The sequence below is a fragment of the Parasteatoda tepidariorum genome, chromosome 7 (genome assembly GCF_982258835.1).
Source record: "Parasteatoda tepidariorum strain Cologne lab strain chromosome 7, Ptep-v5.0, whole genome shotgun sequence".
NCBI classification, from domain to species: Eukaryota; Metazoa; Arthropoda; class Arachnida; order Araneae; family Theridiidae; genus Parasteatoda; species Parasteatoda tepidariorum.
The window spans coordinates 12,678,862-12,701,647 of NC_141761.1; the positions used below are offsets into that span (position 1 = coordinate 12,678,862).

Consider the following 22,786-nt stretch of genomic DNA (forward strand, 5'->3'; position numbering starts at 1 on the left):
TTTTTATGGTTTTGAAATTTTTATATGAATTCAAAACAAATATTTTCCATTTTTGTACACAAATGATGAGCTGATACATATATGATATCTGATAAAAAATACACATATTTCCTTCAACAGATGAGAATGTCTGTTCTGTATCACAAAAAGATATTTCATATCTAAAAGGAACATCTACAGTACACAAGTAGTTTCCTTTACTTACACCCAAATTAGGATGTTTTTCCTGTTCAGTGTATTTTTCCCTCAATTTCAGGCCAGGTATAGCCCGGTTTAAGATCGCAAACAGGACTGGACTTGATATCTGTGGAAATAATTCAGAACAATTAATTTAAAATCTTATTCAGGGTGTGTAGCCAAATCTTTCAACAAAAAATAAGCATTTTTTAAGCAATTAAAAATATTTTTAAGCACTATATACATTCACAAAATGCAAAATAATTTTCAAAGACTTTACATGATCATGATAAAATAACTAGTCTTTGACTAAGAACTCTCTTCTTGATTATATCAGCCATTATAAAATACTGGAGAGATTTTTCAGTTCGATATCAGAGGGTGGAAAATGAAGCTTGAAATTGAGAATATCTTGCAAAATGCAGCAGAGTTGCTCATGAGCAGGGTTTGTAATTTTTTTGATTTTTTTTAAAAGAACAAAAAAAATCAGATTTTTTTGTATTTAAATCAGATTTTTTTGTATTTAAATCAAAATTTTTGATTTTTATTCAAATATACTGTAAGAACTTTGATTTATGATTAAAAAAACTTTAAATTTTTTTAATCAAATTTAAATTAATATTAAACTATATTATAACAATATTTTAGAAGATTTAACTAACTAAAACAATTTTTCATTATAATGCATAGCAACCATTTCAAAACAAATGCATGATTGAAATTTAAAGACTAGATGAAGTAGAAATATTAAAGAATACTTAAACTATTAAACCAAAGTTTCAATTAGCAAACCATAATTTTAATTTAAAATTGTGATTTTCTTTCTCTTGATTTTTAAAATGACAAAATAAATGTAACAGACTGTGTTTATAAATGTAGTCATTCATCAAAAAATAAACAAATATTTAATCTATATATTTTTATAGTAAAATATTCATTTTTAATTCCAAATCAAAATAGATAAGTTAAGCTAAAAAAAGTTGTTAAAAAATCTATGCACTTCTTGGAATTTTTTTTTCACACAAAATTTCTTTCTGATAATGTCAAAGATGTACACTGTAAACATGCACACTGTTACCAGTTAATAATCCTACTGCTTTAAATAGACTTTGAAAGAGTTTGAAGGGGAAGAATGACACTATATCCGAAAAAAAATATCTAAATTAATCAGCATTTTTTTTCTATTTTTGGCATATAAGGCCAATTTCTTTTTAATATAACCTCAAGCTTTAGAAAAATACATTTTCCACCGATAAAATGTAATGTAGATTTTAACTCCATGCCTTTTCAATCAAAAGGTAGAATTTAAATTAACATTATTTGTATTTTTTTTGTGTGAAAAAAATTCATGTTTATTAATTACTTTTTACAGCTATGCAAGTCTATTATTAAGACATCATTGAATGTTTACTTTAATCAGTACTTTAAATTTCAAGTATCAAAAGATTTTTAAAAATGTAATTTCAAATGTGTTGGAATTTATCACACACGAGGAAAGAAAGTAATTTCGTTAACTAAAATTAATTAATGCAGCACTTCATTTAAAATAAATTTTAAAACTAAGAAAAGAAAATAATAAAAGTATCAATAATTTTAAACACTGTTTTTCAACTTCTCAAATCAATATATATATAAAAAAAATCAGTTGATTTAGATTAATGATTTTCTTTAAAAAATCATTTGATTTAAATCATGATTTGCACATGAGAGTGCAAGAATCTCACTGATCCCAGCTCAGTGGACGCGTATGCAAACTCACAAGTATTTCACTAAACATGTGAAAAGATTGGCGCTTTCATACGCTATGGACCTACAATGCGCCGAAGTAACCTGTGGTTGAATGAATTGTGGAAATGCTGAATAGAAGAATGTGTAAAGCACGCTTTTGCATAATATGTGTCGAAAATCAACATGGTAAAGAAAGAAATCTAATTTTCGAAAATTACACACTTTTTAAAAACACTCAATGGAGACCTTTAAGGGCTCTTAAAAAACGAAAAGAAAGCACCTTTAAGCACATTTTAAAAACGCACCATGTTATTATTATTGGGTTGGCAAGAAAGTATTTCTTTAAGATGAAATAAAACATTTAAAAAAATTGTTAAACTTAATCGAGTAATACTTATTTAAAAAGAACATAACTGAAGAGAAAAAATATATTTTTAACAACAAATATCAAACCATCCTAAAAAGAAACTAACAAACATATAAATAATCCATATCTAGTTAAAGTTATTCCATATTTATTAAGTTAAATCAAATAGAACAAATAACCAAAAAATAATGCTTTGAATTAAACAAAATTAATGAAGAATTAATTAAACAAAATAAATGAAAAAAATAAAATATTGCACTAAAAATAAATAAGTAAATTATCCTAAATTAAGAAGCAATGCTGCTGGAAAATAAAAAATAAAGGAAGAACTTATTAATCAATAAAATAAAAGATTAACTTTTTAACAACTAAGTCACACTAAAAAAAAAAAAACATCGCCCTAAATTAATAAAATACAGTCAGACTCTGTTATAGTGAATTCCCGGATATAGTGAACGAAATGTTCGCTCACGTGCCTTGCCATACACATATAATATCATTTTTTGTGGATATAGTGAACCAAAAGATGAGAGGAAATTGGATATTCTGAACTTTTTTCTGTCCTGGAGTGATTTTTTCCTTCATTTTTTGGTAATTTTGAAATTTCTACATAAAATACATATACTGATTCTTGAAACCTCTTATTGAGTGAAATGTAGCCAGAAGCATTTTTTCTTAATTGCTTCTTTTATCTCAGTTTATCATCCCTAAATTTTTTGTAAGCAAGACGATGAGCAATAAAAAATAAAAGTGAACACATTTTTTGTTACTACATATTGTTTTTTAATCCTTTTTGTATTTCTTTTTATTAGTCATTTATTTAAATAATATGTAATAAAAGGGAGCAGTTCAGAAAAATTAGTTCGTAGTACGGATATAGTGAGCTCCCACTTACAGTGAACCGAAATTTTGGTTTCTTGAAGGTTCACTATAGCGAGGTTTGACTGATGTATTTAATGGAAATTAAATCATTTTAATCAATTTCAAAGTTTTCAAGAACAGAAGAAAAACTTTTAAAAAACCAATATGCTTAAATTTTCTATTTTAAAAAGAAACAAATGAAATAAAGATGGAACTAAATCAACGGGTTGAAAAGGCTCAGAAGAAAACAATAAGAAAGAATTACTTGAGATAGATGACTCTAATCTCAACAGGATGACTCGTTGAATGGGGTTCAAATTTGGATAAAGCAGGACTTGAATTCCTTGTAGTAGGTCTAAGTGGTCCTTCTAACCTAAAATCATTTACATTTTGTTATTCTGCAAGCATTTAAGGATTTCTTTTTTTTAAAAAAATATAACTTATTTTAAGCCAAAAACAAAACGCTTACAAAAAGTGGGTATTAAATGAAAAGATATAAAAAGTTAATTAAACACGAGCCGGTGACCTATCAATATCGGTCACTGACACATTAGGTTTGAGGAGTAAGTGGTCACCATGGGTGTCACTCTAAAAAAATTTCAAGACTGAACTTATTTTTTTGATAAATGAACACAATCTAGAATTATTTACTAGAATTTTCAGTCATTTATAGTTCACAGACTTCAGAATGTACCTTTCTATACTATAAGGACTTATATATTAAATTAATTATCAAGTTTTTTTTCTTTCATTTTATTAATTTACTTTTTACAGCAAACTAGATAAAAATAACAGCTAACCTTGTACATCTTTTCCCATCAACCACTGAATAATAAACAACTAATTTATTCTAAGCTATACATATCTCTATTTATTTCTTCACTTCATCATTATTAATTTTTTGTCCTATCTCTATAATATTTTTTTTTAAAAATAATAATCTCAATTTAACTTGGGACAGCATTAAAAAACGCTTGGGAAAAATAGAAACAAGAAAATTTAGACACAACAATAGTACAAATTTTGTTTAAGCAAAGCAAGCGTTGAAGTTCAATCTCATTCTCTCATTAATGAGCTGCATCATTACTTGATCATTTCACAGTAATTATAAAAATTACCAATGTTTACATTAAAATGTAACTTTTATTTTTCTTTAACAGCAAAAATTCGTTATATTTTTAAGGAAATACATAAATTTTAATATTAAAAACAAATTGAAAAGAGATATTAATTTAACTTTATCTACTGATTTTCTTTCAAGACTGACTTCGGCTTATTTATGAAAATAATTAAAAAATTCCAAGCTTTAGTCATAAATAAGGTTAACGAACAAATGTTAAAAGGTTTCAAAAAATAAATCTTAACATTAATAAACTGAGCAACCTGAATGTGCAAACTCAGTTATAAATGTTAAAATATGAGATGTTTGTTACGTATTTTAGAAAAGAATTAAAAATTTCAATCATTTTAAATTAAAAAAAAATCAATAAGGGACGGAAGATATCTGGATGACTAAAGATATCTAAACAGTCCTAACATCATTTGTTGTGGAAATTTTTTAAAGCCTGCAATTAAAAAATTGGCTAAATATACATCAGCTTAATCAATATAAGCTAATGTTAAGCAATCCAAATCCTTACCAATTAAATTTAAGTTTCCAATTTCGTAAATTTTTAACCCAAGTTGTATAAACCCTTTTTCAAAAAGAAATGTTTAAACAGTTTAAAATAGCAATTGAGTTTAAATAATAATATTAATTTTAGAGCTATTTAATATCATTTTCAAATTAGGGAAAACAAGAAGAAAAAAATTATGAATTTCTTAAAAAATTAAAATAAATCAATTTTTTAATATTTTATAAAAAAGAATTTAGGTTATGTTTTCAATATTTTATGTAAAACTTTATTTTATATTTTTTAAAAGAACATAATAAATTTATCAATACCACTAAATAAACAAATCAGATATTAAACATACTATTAAAATCATATATTAAATTCACAATTACAAATAGCATAATAATTTCCATTATCAAATAATGTTAAGCATGAATACCCAAACCAACCCCTGAATAATATGATTAATAGATTTTAAAATTCTCTTTAAAATTAACAAATATTTTTTTTTAAAGTAATGTGACAAACTTTAAACTTTTTCTAACTATACTGAATTTAATTTGCTTACATATGAATTATATAATACTTATTGTTAAACAAATGTACTTGTCATTTTAAATTTTTTCCTCTTTTTTAGGGGGGGGGGGGTATTCAGTTTCTTCCACTGTCCTGGAAGAAATATGTTCAGCGTATCTGCTACATTTTAGATTTTCAAATCCATGACTTTTCATGACTAATTCCAAGAATTTTTCATGACTTAATGAAGTTACTATTTTCTTTGACAAAAACAATAAATTTAAAAAAGCATTGTAATAACATTAATTGAAATGATACCTATAACCAAAACTGTTATACTCTGCATCTTCATATTTACAGATTTTAAATTTAAAAAACAGAGTAAAGAAAGAGTTGAACCAATAAAATAGCTGAAAAAAATAAAAATAAAATAATTTCTTTCCCTTTCTCCTGCAGAATTATATTCTAAAGATACTTTTCTTGTTCATCTGAAAGGAAAGAAATATTCCTGATTTTGCTGTGAGCATCGTGAAATTGGGAGAGGGGGAGGAATTCAATTTTAAAAATTAGATTTTTCGGCAAACTAAATCCATGACTTCCCATGATTTTTTTAAAAAAATAATTAAAATCATGACAAATTTATTTCAATACCGAAATTCATGAATTTTCATGATTTTCCAGGTGCGCAGACATCCTTCTTCCGGGATGAAATGCCAACAATGCTTAGATAGATATTTTTGTTTAAAATTTCTTCTATGTTTATTTGAAATAATACAGATTCCCACTAGAAATTAAGCTCAAAATTGGAAGAAAATATCCTTTTCTTATTTTGTTACAATTAAACTGAATGAATTTATATGAATAATATAAAATTTAACTATATAAAATAGTTTTAAAAAAAACTGTTTGGTTTAAACCACATAGGTCTTTATTCAACTATTATTCCAAGAAATTATTCCAAAAATATATGTTAAATAAAAATAAAAATTAATAAAAAATTTAAAATTTTTAGAAAATTTTATTAAAAGAATTATCATTAATGAATGACGCATTCACGGCCTTTTTTTGGCCAAAAGACATCAATGAATGCCTCAGCTCATAAATTAAATAAGATAGTGCGACTATCATGTGTTACACCTAAATATTAAACACTTAGACATTTAAAATCCACCATCTTATATTAACCACTTAAAACATTGCTTTATATAGTTTGTCTAAAGTAAGAATTCCCCTAACCGTTTGTCTGGGCTTGTGGATGTGACTATGGTAATGAGGTCTAATCAAAGAATAAAACTAAAGCATCTGAATCTAAATTTGCTTTATTTTAATTTATAAAGTCGGAAATACAATTCTAGCAGAAAACAATGAAAATTTTAAGATATGTGTGTTTACACTTCATCAGGTACCTGCTAACACACAGGAGCCTTTCTGTTGTCAGTGGTGAAATCAAAAACTGAGAGTGTCCTCGAGGCCTCATAATGGAAAATCAAATAAGAAGCAGTTGGAAAAATTGAAATGTAAATGCACAGAAAAATTAATGACAAACAATCACAATTTAAAAGTTCACAGAGTAAGATCTAATAAACAGACACCCACATATAAGAAAAATAAATAAAGATAAAGTTACAATTAGAATAGCCACATCAAAATAAAATACAAATGGCCAAATCAGTAAGAAAAGTTTAGAAATAAATCAAGTGCTGACCCCTTTTTTGAATATCTTGAAAAAATAAAACAGAAAAACATTCAATGAGTAAAAATTTTTAAAAAGTGCTGCCATCTATATGGTAACGAAGTATAATTATTTGAAGTAGGAGTGTGGGGTTGTTGTTTAGGACAGGTTTTGGCTTGAGTCGACAAAAGAAAGGGAATCTTTTTTGTCGCCCTAGAATCAAGAGAAGCTACCCTCCCTGAAATGTGCTATTCTTGGTTCCATAGCAGTAGACGGCCACAGACTTTGTGGCGGGGGAGTTCATATCGTAGACAAACTATACCTATGCTTAAAGTATTAACCAATGTTCATAACGAATACAAGCTGGTTCTACGAATACGAATACAAGTAAAACTGATTTAAAATAAAGTTTAAAATAATGGCCACTTATTGTTATTGACACAATACTTACGTAATTGGTCGCTGCTGAACAGCTTGTCCAGGAGTAGGGACTGTTAACTTATAAATATCCAACGTTCGTTGAGCATACTTGATCAATCTAATAAGTTTCTTTAGGTTGGTACTGCTCACTTGAATTAGTGTTTGAATCTGAAACAATTTAAATAAAGGAACAAAATTTAATGTATAATTTGATAGGGAACACCTATTAAAAAAATAGTGATGGCAAGTTAAATTTTAAGACAAAAATAGTATTTAAATTGTAAAGAAATAGCATAAAACACAAAAAAAATTTCTTTTTTTTTAAAGTTTTTATAATGATAAAGGAAACATATTATGAGGATAGCATGATAGAAGAAACATGAACAACTTTCACTTTTTCTTTAAGAAGAATGTAATCTCAGAAATTTTTTTATAATTCTGATAACTATATAATTTTTACCAGAGGAATATATTACTATCAAATTTTATACTTGCACCCCATGGTGACAACAGAAGCATTGCAAAATAGCACAAAAAAATGTTGCAAAAAGATTAAGAAAGTATGCCACTAGTTATTTGCTATATTTTTTATGAGTTACAACAACGAGCTGCAAAAATAAAGGGGGGGGGGAAACTATTCAAAGTGAGATTTTTATAAAATCATAGAGACATGCAATTTTAATGGTGTATTAATATAGAAATAAGGATGATTCTGGTCATATTTTTTTTAGTGTAAATAACAAAAATTAAAAAACTACTTTTTTAAAGTAATTTGTTTAAATAGTTTTGATAAACTATGCTGTAATGCAATTCCAATAAAGCATGTACATTGAGGAATATGTAAAACAGTTTGAAATATCCCTTTAGGATTAAAATTAATATTAGACTTCTAAAGCATTAATATGAGCTAAATATAGCCTAAAAATAAAAATAAAATTACATATAAAGGTTTATATTCATCAATGAAAATAATTTTGCTTCTTAAATATTAAAAATCATTTTTAAATTTTAAAAAAAAATTATACGAAATTAAGAAATTCTGTTAAACATAACATGCATTTCATGATAAACAGAACCATACCATTAAAAAAAAAGCCGTAAAAATCACTTTGAAAAAATATTTAACTTGAAAAAAATATATATATTTTAAGCACTATTTCTGATATTAAAGTCTCATCACACAGAATATAATCTAGCTTAAAATGTCAGCAAAAAATATTATTTTTGAAAATGTATATAAAATAGAAGATATAAATAAATTACTGCTTTCGAAACTGTCATGCAATTTGAAGGTTTAATACACATTTTATGTATTGATAATAAAATTAATAGGAAAATTAAGAAAAAAAATTCATTAACACTTATTTGTTGTTTCAAAAAGTCAAATAATTCATAAAAATTTGTGATGTAATGCAAAATGTTAAGTATCTAAATCTAAAATTATGCTCAACTTTAAAAAAGCTTAAAATCATGCTTAACCAAGAAAAGTTACAATTGTATTTACTTTATTAACATATTCTCTGAATACTAATTAATAAATGAATTTAACAGCTTAATAACTTAACACAAACCGCTTAATAACTTAACTGGACACAAGAAAAAAAAATTTAAGCCAAATTAAAAAACATAAAAAGGCTATATGCCTTATACCTTTAAAGGTATATATGCCTATATACCTTTAAGTATGATACTTAAAAATAGTTTATATCTATTTAATTTTTTTTTTAAAAAAAAACTATCTCTGAATTTCTGAGCAACTTGTTATTCTGAATTTTTTTATTTAGTTCACTACCATTGATAAATATATTTCGTACAATATTTAAATGTTAGAGGATATGTCATTATAACAGAAAAATCAAATAATATAGATACTTTGCAAGTGAAAAAAATCACATTTTTAAACACTTAATTTAGGTTATGGATATGTCTATAGTCATATTAAAACAAAATTTTCTAAGGGGTAAATAAAGTTAACCGCCAGAAAACTTGCAAGCCAGAATTCCCCAAGTAACTGTTTTTGCTAAACATACTAAAGTTTTGACTAAGTTTCTACATTCTGCAATGTTATAATTAGCTGCCTGAGAAGCAGGAAAACCAAATTTTGCCTGAAACTAAAAAAAACTATTAGAAAATATATTCATTTAAAGCAATGAAACATTTCACTAATATTAAAAAAAATTACTAACAAAATAACAATTTTTTTAATAGTTAATAAATAATTTAATGAAATGTACTGAAGCATTCATGTGTTTGTGTGACTACAGCACTTTTAACACCTTAATGACAGACCTTTTTTTTGCATACCTGTTTCCTTATTTCAAGGAATGAATAAAAATATAAGTTTATATATGCATTCTTGAATTCTATTCCAACATTTCTCAACAAACTATTAAGAAATTACTCTTATAGAAAATATACTTTGCTTCATTTCATTTAAACTTATACTTATGAACCTCCAATTTCGATAATTCTCAAAAATTTAACAAACTACAGAAATTTAACAACAAAAAATAAAAACAGATGTTGGACTTATTTACTTTCAACCTTACTGGCCATTTAGTACTATAATCCAATTTGAAATAGGTTGTTTAGTTCCTAAGTTTGTTGAAAGATTTTTCTAGATTCCAACCTAACATTGTATTTCTCCAACTCTTTTTTTCTCTAAATAAAATTCCCAGACAATTAAAGTTTTTTCTTAGCCTATAAGAATTTTGATATTTTAAATAATAAAAACATAAAAGCATATGGAAGTAGAATTGAACCCCGGAATAGCTAACTGTCTAAACCCAGCAAAGAGTCCTACTATAAAACAGAAGGTCACTATATCCAAATTTTTTGAAAAATTATATTTTAGCATATGACAATAGTATTGTTGGAAATCGTGATTATGATAATAAATTATTTATTTATAAATTAACTCCTAAAATATGTAATAAATTAAATATTAAAAAAAATATATAAATAATTTTTATATTCTATGGAAGAAATTAGTACTTCTCAATTGAATACAATTTGATGTTAAGTAAAGTTTACCACTTTTCCTAACAACAATTATTAAAGAACCTAGTATTTTCTAATCCTCATTTTCTGCAGGAAAAAAATTCAGAGCATTTAATAACAATTTCACTTTTGAGATAAAAAAAAAGCTGAAATTTCTTATCCTCCTACAACATATAGGGAGAGGTAAGAAGAGGGACATGCTGCCTAACAACTTGTTTCTTCTTCTTGGGCACTACAGCCTATGACAGGCCAAGGCCATCCCAATAAGTTTTTGTCATCTTGATCTATTCTGTGCCATGGCCTTCCAGTTAGTTATTCCTATTATTAACAAATTGTTTAATCTAATTTTAAAACAAAAAGCATGCAAGAGTAAGTTTTGACACAAAGTAAAAAAATGCAGTCACTTGAAATCGTAATTCCTGCAAATTTAAAGTTAGAGAAATAAAAAAGAAAAATGGGAATGTGAAATTAGATCACACTATAAACAAACTACGAATATTTCAGCTATCCGCTATAAGCATATAAAATAATGTTAAATGGGAGTGCACAACAACTGAGTGTTCACTATATTCTGAGTTCATTGTAGTGGGGTTCAACTGTATTAATTATATGAAAATGCAGTTCTGATATTTTTTTTATTACTATAAACAAACTACGAATATTTCAGCTATCCGCTATAAGCATATAAAATAATGTTAAATGGGAGTTCGCAACAACTGAGTGTTCACTATATTCTGAGTTCATTGTAGTGGGGTTCAACTGTATTAATTATATGAAAATGCAGTTCTGATATTTTTTTTAAAGTAACTGTAACAGGAATGATAAAAACCTTAAAATGCTTAAACGTGACTGCTTTCTCAAATCTTATCTTTTCATTTCGTCTGTCTAACAGGCCACCTGAATGGAAAACACTCTTGGACTCTTCTTTACTTCAACTTCACCGGGGAGAACTCCAGGAGCAAAACTAAGTGGATTAACATGTGGTGTAGTGATATGCTGAACTGCAGGTACGGAAGGTGTCATATTTGAAAGGGAAGAACTTGAAGAGGCAACTTGGAGGGGCAGAGTGAGAGTCAGAAATAGCCAAGGCTTGAGGTTTTAAAGGTTGAGCACTAAAATTCAGAAGAATATAACAAAATTAAATATTTTAATATTTTCAAAAATATTAAAAATTGCATGTATTAACTTCAAAAATTGTTCAATTCTTTTATAATATTTTTATTTTAATAAATGTAACTTTAAACATGTTGTAAATGAGTTTAAAATCCTATGACACAATATATGACAGGTATTTACTAAATATCTAATTCATCAGAGTTAGAATTATAAATCTAGAAAAAAGACCATTTTAATATAGCACAGCATATTTGTGTGTTGAAAATATGCAAAACACCCTAGAGTTTTTAAGTAAAAACAGTACAGATATGTACTAACAGAGATAGTTTTCCCATTCACAAAACTTAATGAGATAATGAGGGAGGAATAGAAGAAATAGTTCGTGAGAATCTTTAATTTTAACTGACTAAAAGTGACTTAAAAAAAAATTATTTTACCTAAGGAAGTAGTTGTAAGGTAGGAAAATTCTGCTAGGAAATTGCTCGTATGTTTGCTGGCAATAATATAGATAGAAATTTATTTGCATTTAAAAAAATAAAGTGGATGCCTCTTAATAAAATAAAAGTTTCATTCTTTGTGGTTTAATTAGAAATATGTGTGACAAGAATGATTTCTAAAATGCATTTGCAGTTATCAGCACTGAACAGATAAAATTCTTTAAGACAATATTTATATAATATATAAAAGACAATATATATTATATAGACAATATTAAAATTAGTATTCGTTAAGACAATATTACACAATTGAAAATATCCTTCTAGCTTTTTTTTCTTCTCTAAATGACTAATACTAGTCAATAGATGTAAAAAACAGTGAAAATTATTTTTCTTTCTTTTTTTAAGGAGATTCTACAATTTCAAATTTTATTGTGAATATAAGCAACTATATAAATTTAACAAAAAGTAAATGTATGCCTACACTTTTTTCTGCAGGACAGGCAGCTGCAGCTTTGAAATAGTTTCAAATTTTAAAACCACAACTTCAAACATCCTCTTTAACAACTCCTGGCCCTAAATTAAGCATAATTTTTTTTCTTCAAAATATAATAAACATCATAGATGACTTTTTACTGCTTCATACATATCATACCAGAGCTAATGTAGCTACAAATATTATTCTCATGGAAATTACTAATTTTCCAAAAAAAATTCTTGAAAATTTCTACTATAGACTTAACAGTTAGCAAAGTACAGTTTGCCAGAGTACAGTTACCAGACTAGTTATAATACCATGAAATAATCTGAACTGAAATACACTTTAAGAATAGTTAAGGTGTAAAAATAGTTGAAATTCATAGCTAGAAGAATATAATGTGAAAATAAATGGCTGAAAGTATAAGGCTTTGATATGCTGCCAGATTCTCATGGTTATTGACATCATATTTTTATAGACGTAAGAAGTGTAACAAAATAAATTTAACTGCACAAGCAACTCTCATGATTTCATTAAAATGCAACTATTATTCATACAATAAAAATTCTTCACAATTTAAAAGCATGATTGTCTTGCATTACAATAAATTTAATTAGTGGCCTAAAATTTATATTTTAATTAATAAGAAAAAAAGAACTTACATTGCCATTTTATGGATCAGATCTTATTCTAATGCATTCAACTAAATTCAGAATAAGCATACAAGACATTGTTTGAATTGTAGTTACGAAAGATTCATCATAAACATTTTTTAAGAACACATTTACAGCCTTAGCCAGATCCTTCAACTATAAATATTGTCTCACACGATGAGCAAGATTAGCGAAAGTACTATAAGCAAGAGGCCTAAAAATATACAAGATTCTTACATTAAAATAAGTAATACCACAGTCAGTAAAGGCAATTAAAGAGCAGTGAAACATAACACATTTAACAAAAAATTTTAATTTAGAATATATTTTCCAAATCTCTTAATGAACCAAAGAAAAAATCAGAGTAATTTTCAAAAAAACAAAAACAAAATCAAGAGATTTTTTAGAACATGGTTAAACTAATTTTGAAAAAGGCAAATGACAAAGTAAAAAGGTATATTTTGTTCTGCTGAAACAAAGTTCACTAAATGTTGGTTGTTAAAAATTCAAAAAAAGTTAAGAGTAGAATCAATTAATGCATAGTCAAAATTACTATGATACTGAGATACTAAATACACTACTTTTCAAAAAGAAAGGAAAAACACTTACATTACAGTACAAAAATTGTCATTCGATAAACCTTTCCTCTTTCCAAGCAGTTTATTATTATTTTAAACAAAATGAGATAATTTAAAAAGCAACTAAAATCTAAGTGCTACTATTAGCCCACAGACCACACAATAAAAGATCTCTAATATATGTAGTTGATAGACGGTTTCTGAGTTGGAACTATGAAATTTTGAAATTTTTACTAGCATTATCAATTTATATTAAAATAAATAAATAAAAAAATGTTTGAAAATTAAAATCTTTTTATTCTATAAATCTTTTAAAGTTCATGCTTGTAGAAAATGGGAGGATCAGAAAATACATAAAAATTGGGAATATTAGATCAAAAATTTAAAAACAAGAACAAATTTTTTTTTATAACGTCAATCTGGAATATCAGGACAACTGTGAACTCTAAGGTATTTCAGGATAAGAAACATTGATGATGTTTTTGTGTTTCACTGAATTATTTCATTCAGTTTAAAACAATTTAATAGGAAAATAAAAAAGTTTGTACAAAGAAAATTCTTTGAGATAACTTGCAATACAACATTTGAAGCAGAGGCTTAGAAGATAATAAAATTTGATGCCAAGTAAACATAACAGAACACTTAATTAATTGACAAATTAGCATTTAGAGGATACTTTGAGAATTTCAATAAAGCACAATTCATTAAATATTGGCACGTTAAGTAAAGCAAAAATAGAGTAAAAAAGTCACATAATCTATTTCATTAAATTTTTTTGTAATTTTTTTATGCTGTATTATGTTTTTTGTAATTTTTTTAATATTTTTAGCATCTCTGTATATTATGATTTATCCATTTCAAACAGCAGTGAAATAGATAAAATAAACTGATTATACCTTAATTTTATCTAAATTTTTAACAAAACACCAATATGTTAGAATTAGAAACTTAGGAACCTATATTAAAATTAATTATCTCCCTCTTGCTATTCAATTTCTGATTATATTATATAACCTAATTTATTTTGGGTCCCAAGGAAAATTGAATTTATTGATTTATATATGTGACACGTTTGCCTAAAAGGCCTTCTGGCCAAACTTGAAATTATCATAGTTACCATTTTAACCACAAACCTAATCATAGCCAAAATATTTGGCTCTTTTTAATGCTTTGTAACAACCCTGGTAAAAGTTTTACAGAATTTTGTAGTGTGAAGTGATTGAGCTGGTGCCCCCTTTTCCAAAATTAGAAGGACTTTTAGTCATAATATATAACTTGCTATCTATATTTGCTAGATTTTTGGATGGACACCAGAATCAAACACACAGTCCTCAGCTTTCAGAAATATCAACAACAAAAAAAAGAAGATATTTAGTCGTTAATAAAAAACATAAATTTGATATAAGGTATATTTTTTAAATGATGCAATTTTTGTGGAACAGAAATGTTAATAAGTAATCCTAAAAATTTCTCAGGCTCACATAAAGGTAGAAAAAGTAAACATATTGTATAAACATAATATTTATTACTAGTTTCGAAAGCAAAAATCATATAAATTGGTTTTAAGATTCGAGAATTTTTCAATTTCAATATAATTTTACTCAACCGAATAGTAAGAGAATGGAATGGTGCAAAAAATGCAATTTAATGCCACAAGAATCAAAACTATCACCTTAATGACTCACAAGCTGTCCATCCAGTCGCAATTAAAATATTTTCATTAAAAAGCTCTTCAAGGAATGACACAAATTCTGAAAGTAGAATACTGTAACTTCACTTGAAAATTTTTTTGTAATTCCCCCCACTCCTTTAAAATATAGATATTGTACTTGACATGGCAGAAACAAACCTCTTAATTGATATATGATTTAGAAAGTGCTTGATAAAATAACTAGAGGAAATGAGTTTAGATTTTTTAGAAAGAGCTTACAGCCCTTTCTTGCCTTTCAAAAAACTTATGAAAACTTTAATTCAAGTTTTTCTCAAAATAAACTGAAGTTTTATATAGATTTTTATAACAATACACCAAACATTAAAAAAAAAAATCCAGATAACATATGGGAATTTGTTAAATTAAGGTTAGCAATCTTTTTCAAAAACTCTAAGAAGTAACTGTAACAACTGTATATTTTCAACAGTAAAACAGGATGATAAACAAGACTCAATATTCTAAAATAAATATCAATTGCCACCCCAGAATCTTTCAGAGAATGGTTTTCTTTAAAACAATAGTAATTTGGGTTGAAATTATGTTTAAAGTGAAACTTAAGAATTGAAGAAATGTGTAAGTTTGGTAAGCTTAGCTCCAAGGAAATGAGATGCTCTAAATAGCAACTAGCAGTTTCTGAAGACCCCTAATTTTCAAGTAAAATACATAGATTAAAAAAAAAAATTTTTTTATCTATTTCTACTTATAATTAAATATTTGAATTCTAACTTCCACAAACCAAAATAAACTAAAAGAAAAAAACAAAAAAGTTTAAAATTTTTATTAATTACATCATACATATTTAATGCAGGATATTTAAGCTTATTAACTTGACTCACTTAGAAAATGAAGTTTTATTTATTGTTCTGATTAGACATGTAAGACTTTTTTGGAGGAAAACTAAATTAATTTTGAATAAATAAATGAAGAAATAGTAATTAATGTAGAAAAACTTTTTAGACTTTTACATTATTGAATAAAAGTAATATCGTAAGAACTATACAAGGATTTATTTTCAAATGAAACATTTTTTTATATTATATTTTTTAATTTAAACATTAATGGAAATTATGCCATTGAGTAAAACCTTTTTTTAGTTGTTCGTTCATAGTTATGAAAAGTATTTTACTCCATCTTAGCAAATCATAGATAGATAATAACACAGTAATTTTTAAAATAATAGTATTTAAATTATTTAAAACTGAGAAAGGCCGTTTTAAAATATAATTTTACTATTATTTTTTTTTAAAATCCTGCTATTTTAGTAAGATATGCTCAATTCTGAAAATGGCACAAAAATTAAAGAATTTCTCAAAAAATAAGGAGAACTAGTACACACAGAGAACATTTCAAACAATATTTTTCAAACGGTATTTAAAGTAAAAAAATTTTTTAAAAAATAAGTCATTTATTTAAAAATAAAGAAAAAAAACATGTTTCAGAAAAAAGGGAAAAAACAAGACATATTTAAGTAATAAAAAAAAGCATTTACTATCTCTTAGATCTGTGGCTGACATATGACAGGCTGCTACAAGCAATTCTTTGCACAAATGGGCCACTTCTTGCAGACATAGACACAACAATCCTATCATTCCTTTAGCAAACTGAGAAGAATGTTCATTCACAGCATTCTACAAAAAAAAAAAAAAAAATCTAATTAAATTATTATCTTAATTTAAATTAAAATTGCAATTAATTTAGGATAATATTACTCATATAAACATAAATACAGTGCATGCTGCCTATTAAAATCACATCCGTTTTTAGAACACATGATTTTATAAAGCAGCCAATTTCAAAAACCAAAATGTAAATGTAAAGTCATTTCAATGTTGAATTTTAAGCTAAATTTAATTGATTACTACAATTACGTTTTATTTTTAATAATTTTTAATTTAAAAATAGAGAATGATTGTTAAGATATTAGTTATTAACCTACTCACTTGATATATTCTAACTAAGTAAGTCAGAAAAGATAATGTTTTTATCTGTCCATGCATAAAGTCAACATAAACTTCTTTGTTGAAAGATGGATTGCTCCTAAAATAAAACAAAACAAAAAATAAAATTTCTGTAAACATTTTGCATTTTGTCTGCTTTCTTCCCAAAGAACAAATTAAATGTATAAAATTTAATGTTTAACTTTGTCCCACAGAGTCATTGAACATAAAATTCTTTCACAGAATACAATTGAATAAGTAAAAAACAATACTGAAGAGTTTTACTGTATAAAACCACTCTGACTTGATCATTTGGTATAAAACATAAAATAAGTCAAAAAGAAAGACATTAAGGTATATCCTGCATGCAAGTAGTTAATTTAAAAAGTTTCTCTCTATATTTTCTGCAATATTTTGACTGTAAACATTATAAAAATGAAATTAAAATGACAAGCGAGTCAAGGATAAAACAACAATCAAGATCAAAATCAATAAAATATATTTTACAGCAAAAATCATGCAAGTTGACCATTTGTAATGTACCAATTTGATAGCCTAGTTTGAGAAGAGGGCAGTATATTAAGAGGTGATACAAGAGTGGTGTCAATTATAGTCTTGGTATACCTAGTGGGCTGATCAACTTAATAGGTTACATTGTACCCCATAGTAAAATATTTGCTTCAATTAAGAAAGTTTTATTTTTAATAAGTGTAACAAAGTAATAAAATACATTATACATGATATCATCAATATTCCTCAGACAATTTTTTTAGTTGAATATAGAACATTGTTTTAAGATATTTAGAAAAAAAACTTACTCACACTTTGCAATATTTTTGCTGCAAGCTTTTTCAAAGAACAAGGAAAGATATTCCAGCTTCAATCAAAGATAAGAATAAAAACTAAGACCAATAAAATAAATCAGATTTCATTTGGATACAGCATTTGTTTTAATCAAAAAAATATTAACAAGCTTTTATTTTAAAAAAAGACTTAAAAATATCAAAATTCTTGTGATATTGACAAAGATTTCACAGGCTAACTATTTCTTAATTAAATTATGAGCTGGTTGTAAAATATTTAAAAAAAAATACATTCTAAGTTTAGATGATTTGATCCAAACAGAATAAGAATTAAATAATTATATATCCACATTGAGATGCATTTTATCAAAGAGAATACTTTATTGTTATCTTATATAGGACATGCTGCGAATTAATTGAAACTTTATTGGATGCATGAGATTTTCTATAAAATTAAAAAATTATTTTTTCATGACTGTCCTGAAATTAATCAAAATTATATATTTTAGTGATATTTCATGTAGCTAAATTTAAATTAGTTTTTATTTAGATACAAGAAAATTTTAATAAAGCAAATAGTTTATAGCAAATATGAGAATCAATGCCAGATAAATCGAAAGTTATGTAAATATTGACAATGATCATTATCAACTGAAAACTGCTTCCAATTTCTGGAATTTAAAGCAAGTGGAACATTTTTAATACTTCCAGAGATTTCTCAGTTATCTTATATGGATAAATTATCATCTAAGAGTAATTTGGCAAACAAAGAGGCAATTATTAAAACCTTTATCACTTCATAGCCTATTTCAACATTGAAGCATAGTCACTAATATTAAACTTGCTATTATCAAAAAATATGTAAGTAATATTAAAATTAAGTTACCTCCATTGAGCTGTGAGTTGTAAAGTAATAGTTGTCATTATCAATGGTGTAAATTCTGTGACATCTTTATGAACACTTATTTTATATAGCTGGTACATCAAGACAACAATTATAGGTAGCTCTGCCAGTGCCTTTAAGGACATAGTAGCCTTTGGGATTAAATTGACCTGTAAAAGAAATCAAATATATGAACAATATAAAAAAAAAAAGAAAAATCACAAAGTAACAATTTTTAATGCCAGAAAGTATAGAAGAAAGTAATTTTGTAATTTTTAGCTAAGCATTTTTCATCAAACACACATAAAACTGGAGAATCATGTTATTTAATTTGGTCAAGAGAACAACCAATTAAACTTTATCAATACAATAAATTGTTATGCCTTCATTATGTATTATAAGCAACAAAGTATGACATTTATAAGAGGATGAGTGAGTTCAGGGACAGGGAGCTTTTGGAGCTTGCTTGAAGTCCTGTCGGTTTCAGAAAAGTAAACAGTCATTTGAAAGTTGACTTTTTGAATGATCCAGTTCATATTTTTCACGTCACATCATTTTTCTCAATTTAATAATTTTTTTAACAATATTTTAAATAATTCTATCAAGAAAAACAAACAAGAAAAATTCAAAATTTTAAAAAATAATTGAATACAATTCATAATTTTTGGAAACCTAATGAACATTCTTACTGATTCTGCCTTGATCCTTCAATTTTATCATCAATCAAATTTTCAATTTCTAAATTCATATGAATTTTTTTTAAAAGGATAAAATAAAAAACTGTCTGTGTACCATTGAAATTACTTGCATAAAAAATTAAAGTTTATTTTCAAAATGTTTTAATTCAATACAAAATTGTTTGTTAATAAAAAAAATTCAATAACTCTAATATTTATCTCAAATTTAAAGCAAATAAAAAAAATTCTGTTTTTGAATTATATAGCTAGAATACCTAAGAGCAAGTTCCAAAATCTCCAAGGCAGAGAACTAACCCAATGTAAAAGGATACAGGTAATGTTGTAAGTTAAATAAATAATACACTAATACAGTGTCTTTTCAATGACTTAACAAGGTTATTTTTTAATTTTTGTAAGTCATTCAAATTGAAACATCATAAATTTAGCTTGAAAAGTAAGCTTTCCAATTCTAAATTTATTGCATTATTATCATTAAAATTAAAATATCTTCAGCTTAATTTAGAAGGCTTATACAGATTGAAAGTATGCATACATGATTTTTTCTTTAAGAGATGTTAAAGTATATACCACTAAAAATTGACCTGAAGTTCGAACTAATTAAGGAAGAAAAAAGATTCCAAGCACGTTTTAGAATTAAATTACGAAAAAAATGCTCCTCACATTAATTTTTAAATGAAGTTACTTCATAACTTTTTTAATTTTACTTGAATATCATTTTTGAAATTTAATAGCATTGAGAATAATAATGAAAACAATTCTAAAATGCAATTAAAGTCTTCAAAATTAGAATATGAATGAGCTTTAGGAAGGTTTAGAAAGAAAAAACAGACCTTTCAATGGGCTCCTGAAACCATATTTAAATTTAAGGCTTTTTTAGGAATGGAAACCTTTCCATACTTGTGAATAAGTTAATTTTTAAATATTACCAAAGCTACGTCAAATAGTTTAAATTTTATAATGGTTTATTAGCCAAATAACTATATTTTTTTTTGCTTACTCAGGAAATGAAAGAGAAAAAATAGAATAATCTAATCTGCATGTATTTAAAAAGGCTTTCAAACACAAGACTTGAAATTTTCATATTAAATGCACTAATAATTAATTTAATAACTAAAAAAAAACTGATACACAGGTGCTAAAATTTTTTTTACTCACCATCTGAGTAGTTGAATCTGGGCCCCTTTTTTAACTTTTCTTAATTTGAATCAGTGCTATGGTAAATGTTTCTTTCAATAACGGTTCCGATGTAGCTGCCGATAAAATTTTTACTTTTGGAATAGGCCGTAGTTCAAACATAAGATGCAAGTAATTAGGCAGATCTTTGTAAATAGTCTTTACATAAAGCAGAAACGTCTGTATCTAAAAATAATTGGAAAATCACAAAAGCTTAATTATTTTTTTACAATTTAGAATATATTTTCTTCTTTCAATCAGTATGCAACATGATAATATAACCAACTGATTTCATGATTCTGTTAAGAATCATACTAATAATAATCATACATTACACTAATGCTCTTTCAAATATTTTGCCTTTCTTAATATAATCATAATTAATATCATGATGTTATGATAGTTATACGATATGGGAAATACATCATATAATTATTATAATTTCATATGTTATCACAATAACGGTGGAGCTTGTTTATATATCACAAAACTGTATTCATATTGAACAATGCAGAGTATTAAATATTTAAACATAATATTTTTTCTTCTTCAATAAAAAGTTTGCCATAAACCAATTCTGATTAAATAAACAACAGACACTACAAAAGAAAGTGCCTGCAGTCAATCGTTTTTAATTAAAATTTCAAAAGAAAAAAACACATAAATGTTTCGTAAAATTTCAACAAGAAGTTAAAAAGAATATACAGTTTTTTTTAAAAAAAAAAAGAACTACTGCAGAAAATTGCATTGAGTTAAAATATTTACAAGTTACTAAATTTATGATGAAATCTACTTCATTTTAATACATAGATTTAAATTTGATAGATTTAAGTTTTCTTTTGCTTTGAAGTCACAAGATGATTATACTATTCTTTATGATTTTTTGTATTTTTGAGGTATTAATAATAGCTAAATTTTTTAAATATATCATTATTTTCACATCACTGCATGCAACCCTTAGATTTCTCACTCACTTAAGTTTTATTTTAATATGCTTGACGTTTTGGTATATTGTGGTTTAACAGGATGGTGAAGAGTACCAAAACAAACAATATAAATTAAGTGAATAAAAAAAGTATTTAAACCATAGAAATAAAAAAAGAGGTTTTAATTACATTAAAAAGATTTATTTAGAACAAATTACCAATGAATGGAGAAACTTATAAACACTGAATAAAGAGAATTTCTATATTTCTCCATAAAGCTTCTTTTATTTATTTTTCTCTACTTTATAAATCATGAAAATTTTAAAGGTTTCTTTCACACTGGACTTTAAAATAATCACAAAAGTAAAAATAATTCAAAGTACAATTTTCCAGTTGTGTTGTGGGGGAATCATTGATATTTCACATACCCTAATATTTTGAGTTAGTCACACTAAGATTAAAAGAAACCCACAATATATTCATTTTTTTCACTATGACTTTCATTTAAATTTAGTGCAAAAATAGCATTTTATAATATTTAAAAAATAAATTTGTGACTAAGATTCATTATTATTCAAAAAAAAAAATTATTTAAGGATCATAGCAATTTGGATTGGAAAAACAATACTCATCGATATTCCTCAGAATTTTTCATTAAATAAAAGCAAAGAATATGGAATTTTTTTAAGCAATGTACATTAAAAACCTTGAGAAATTAAAACAAGAAAACTTTAGGAACAATTTGCCAAGAAATTTCTGTACAGAGAATTTAAAATGAGTTAACTCCTTGTGATCATTGACATTTATATGGCAAATTATGGCTTATAAGCCTTATTTATAAATTGATTCTTCGCAGAACTATTATCCTCCTTTCTTTCCTTCTCTCATTTTATCAAAAATTATTCATATTAGCATTTGTCATTGTAATGGAAGCCTATATTAATATCTTTTTAAACTCTTAAGTGCAAAATAACTAATTAATCAAACAAGTGAAAAATCTAAAATAAATCTCTTATAAGATACATTATATTCTATA

General features: G+C 25.6%; 3 protein-coding genes across 11 annotated transcripts in view; all 3 read right to left on the reverse strand.

Annotated features, from left to right (window-relative positions):
* LOC147806854 (uncharacterized) overlaps positions 1-11,380 on the reverse strand; it is a 42,978-nt gene extending 31,598 nt beyond the window's left edge. The window contains exons 1-5 of the mRNA XM_087168617.1: positions 11,288-11,380; positions 7,389-7,525; positions 3,399-3,506; positions 2,359-2,362; positions 103-304 (exon numbers count right to left, since the gene is read on the reverse strand). Of these exons, the coding sequence (XP_087024743.1) occupies positions 103-304; positions 2,359-2,362; positions 3,399-3,506; positions 7,389-7,525; positions 11,288-11,380 (544 nt within the window). The remainder of the gene's footprint in view (positions 1-102; positions 305-2,358; positions 2,363-3,398; positions 3,507-7,388; positions 7,526-11,287) is intronic.
* LOC147806855 (transformation/transcription domain-associated protein-like) lies at positions 1-19,094 on the reverse strand. Of its 4 annotated transcripts, none has more exons than XM_087167330.1 (9): positions 18,957-19,094; positions 18,090-18,169; positions 17,271-17,367; positions 16,820-16,958; positions 13,051-13,255; positions 11,187-11,469; positions 7,389-7,525; positions 3,399-3,506; positions 1-304 (listed from the first exon to the last, which is right to left on the reverse strand). In XM_087167330.1, exons 3-5 carry the CDS (start codon positions 17,325-17,327, stop codon positions 13,212-13,214), a joined length of 240 nt encoding a protein of 79 aa, XP_087023456.1. In that variant the 5' UTR covers positions 17,328-17,367; positions 18,090-18,169; positions 18,957-19,094; the 3' UTR covers positions 1-304; positions 3,399-3,506; positions 7,389-7,525; positions 11,187-11,469; positions 13,051-13,211. The 4 variants fall into 4 exon arrangements, with proteins under 4 accessions (XP_087023456.1, XP_087023457.1, XP_087023454.1 ...); XM_087167331.1 differs by having other exon boundaries at positions 18,090-18,144; positions 18,957-19,086; XM_087167328.1 differs by lacking the exons at positions 1-304; positions 3,399-3,506 and adding an exon at positions 15,292-15,370 and having other exon boundaries at positions 18,090-18,144; positions 18,957-19,086.
* Positions 18,982-22,786, reverse strand: part of LOC147806856 (transformation/transcription domain-associated protein-like) — a 10,220-nt gene continuing 6,415 nt past the window's right edge. For 2 of the 6 annotated variants that reach the window (XM_087167324.1, XM_087167327.1), the window contains exons 4-5: positions 20,807-21,010; positions 18,982-19,123 (exon numbers count right to left, since the gene is read on the reverse strand). In XM_087167324.1, the coding sequence (XP_087023450.1) occupies positions 20,837-21,010 (174 nt within the window). In that variant the 3' untranslated portion in view covers positions 18,982-19,123; positions 20,807-20,836. Of the gene's footprint in view, positions 19,124-20,806; positions 22,782-22,786 lie in introns of those variants that run through there. The other 4 variants (XM_087167325.1, XM_087167326.1, XM_087167323.1 and 1 more) reach the window with 3 other exon arrangements.

Excerpts from the sequence above, each read along its gene's own strand:
- LOC147806855 (XM_087167328.1), bottom strand. The coding sequence starts at position 17,327 with ATGCATGGACAGATAAAAACATTATCTTTTCTGACTTACTTAGTTAGA. Across the intron at positions 16,959-17,270 it reads ACTTAGTTAGAATATATCAA|AATGCTGTGAATGAACATTC; the intron begins GTGAGTAGGTTA and ends TTTTTTTTGTAG. Across the intron at positions 15,371-16,819 it reads AGCCACAGATCTAAGAGATA|AATTTGTGTCATTCCTTGAA; the intron begins GTAAATGCTTTT and ends TTCTACTTTCAG.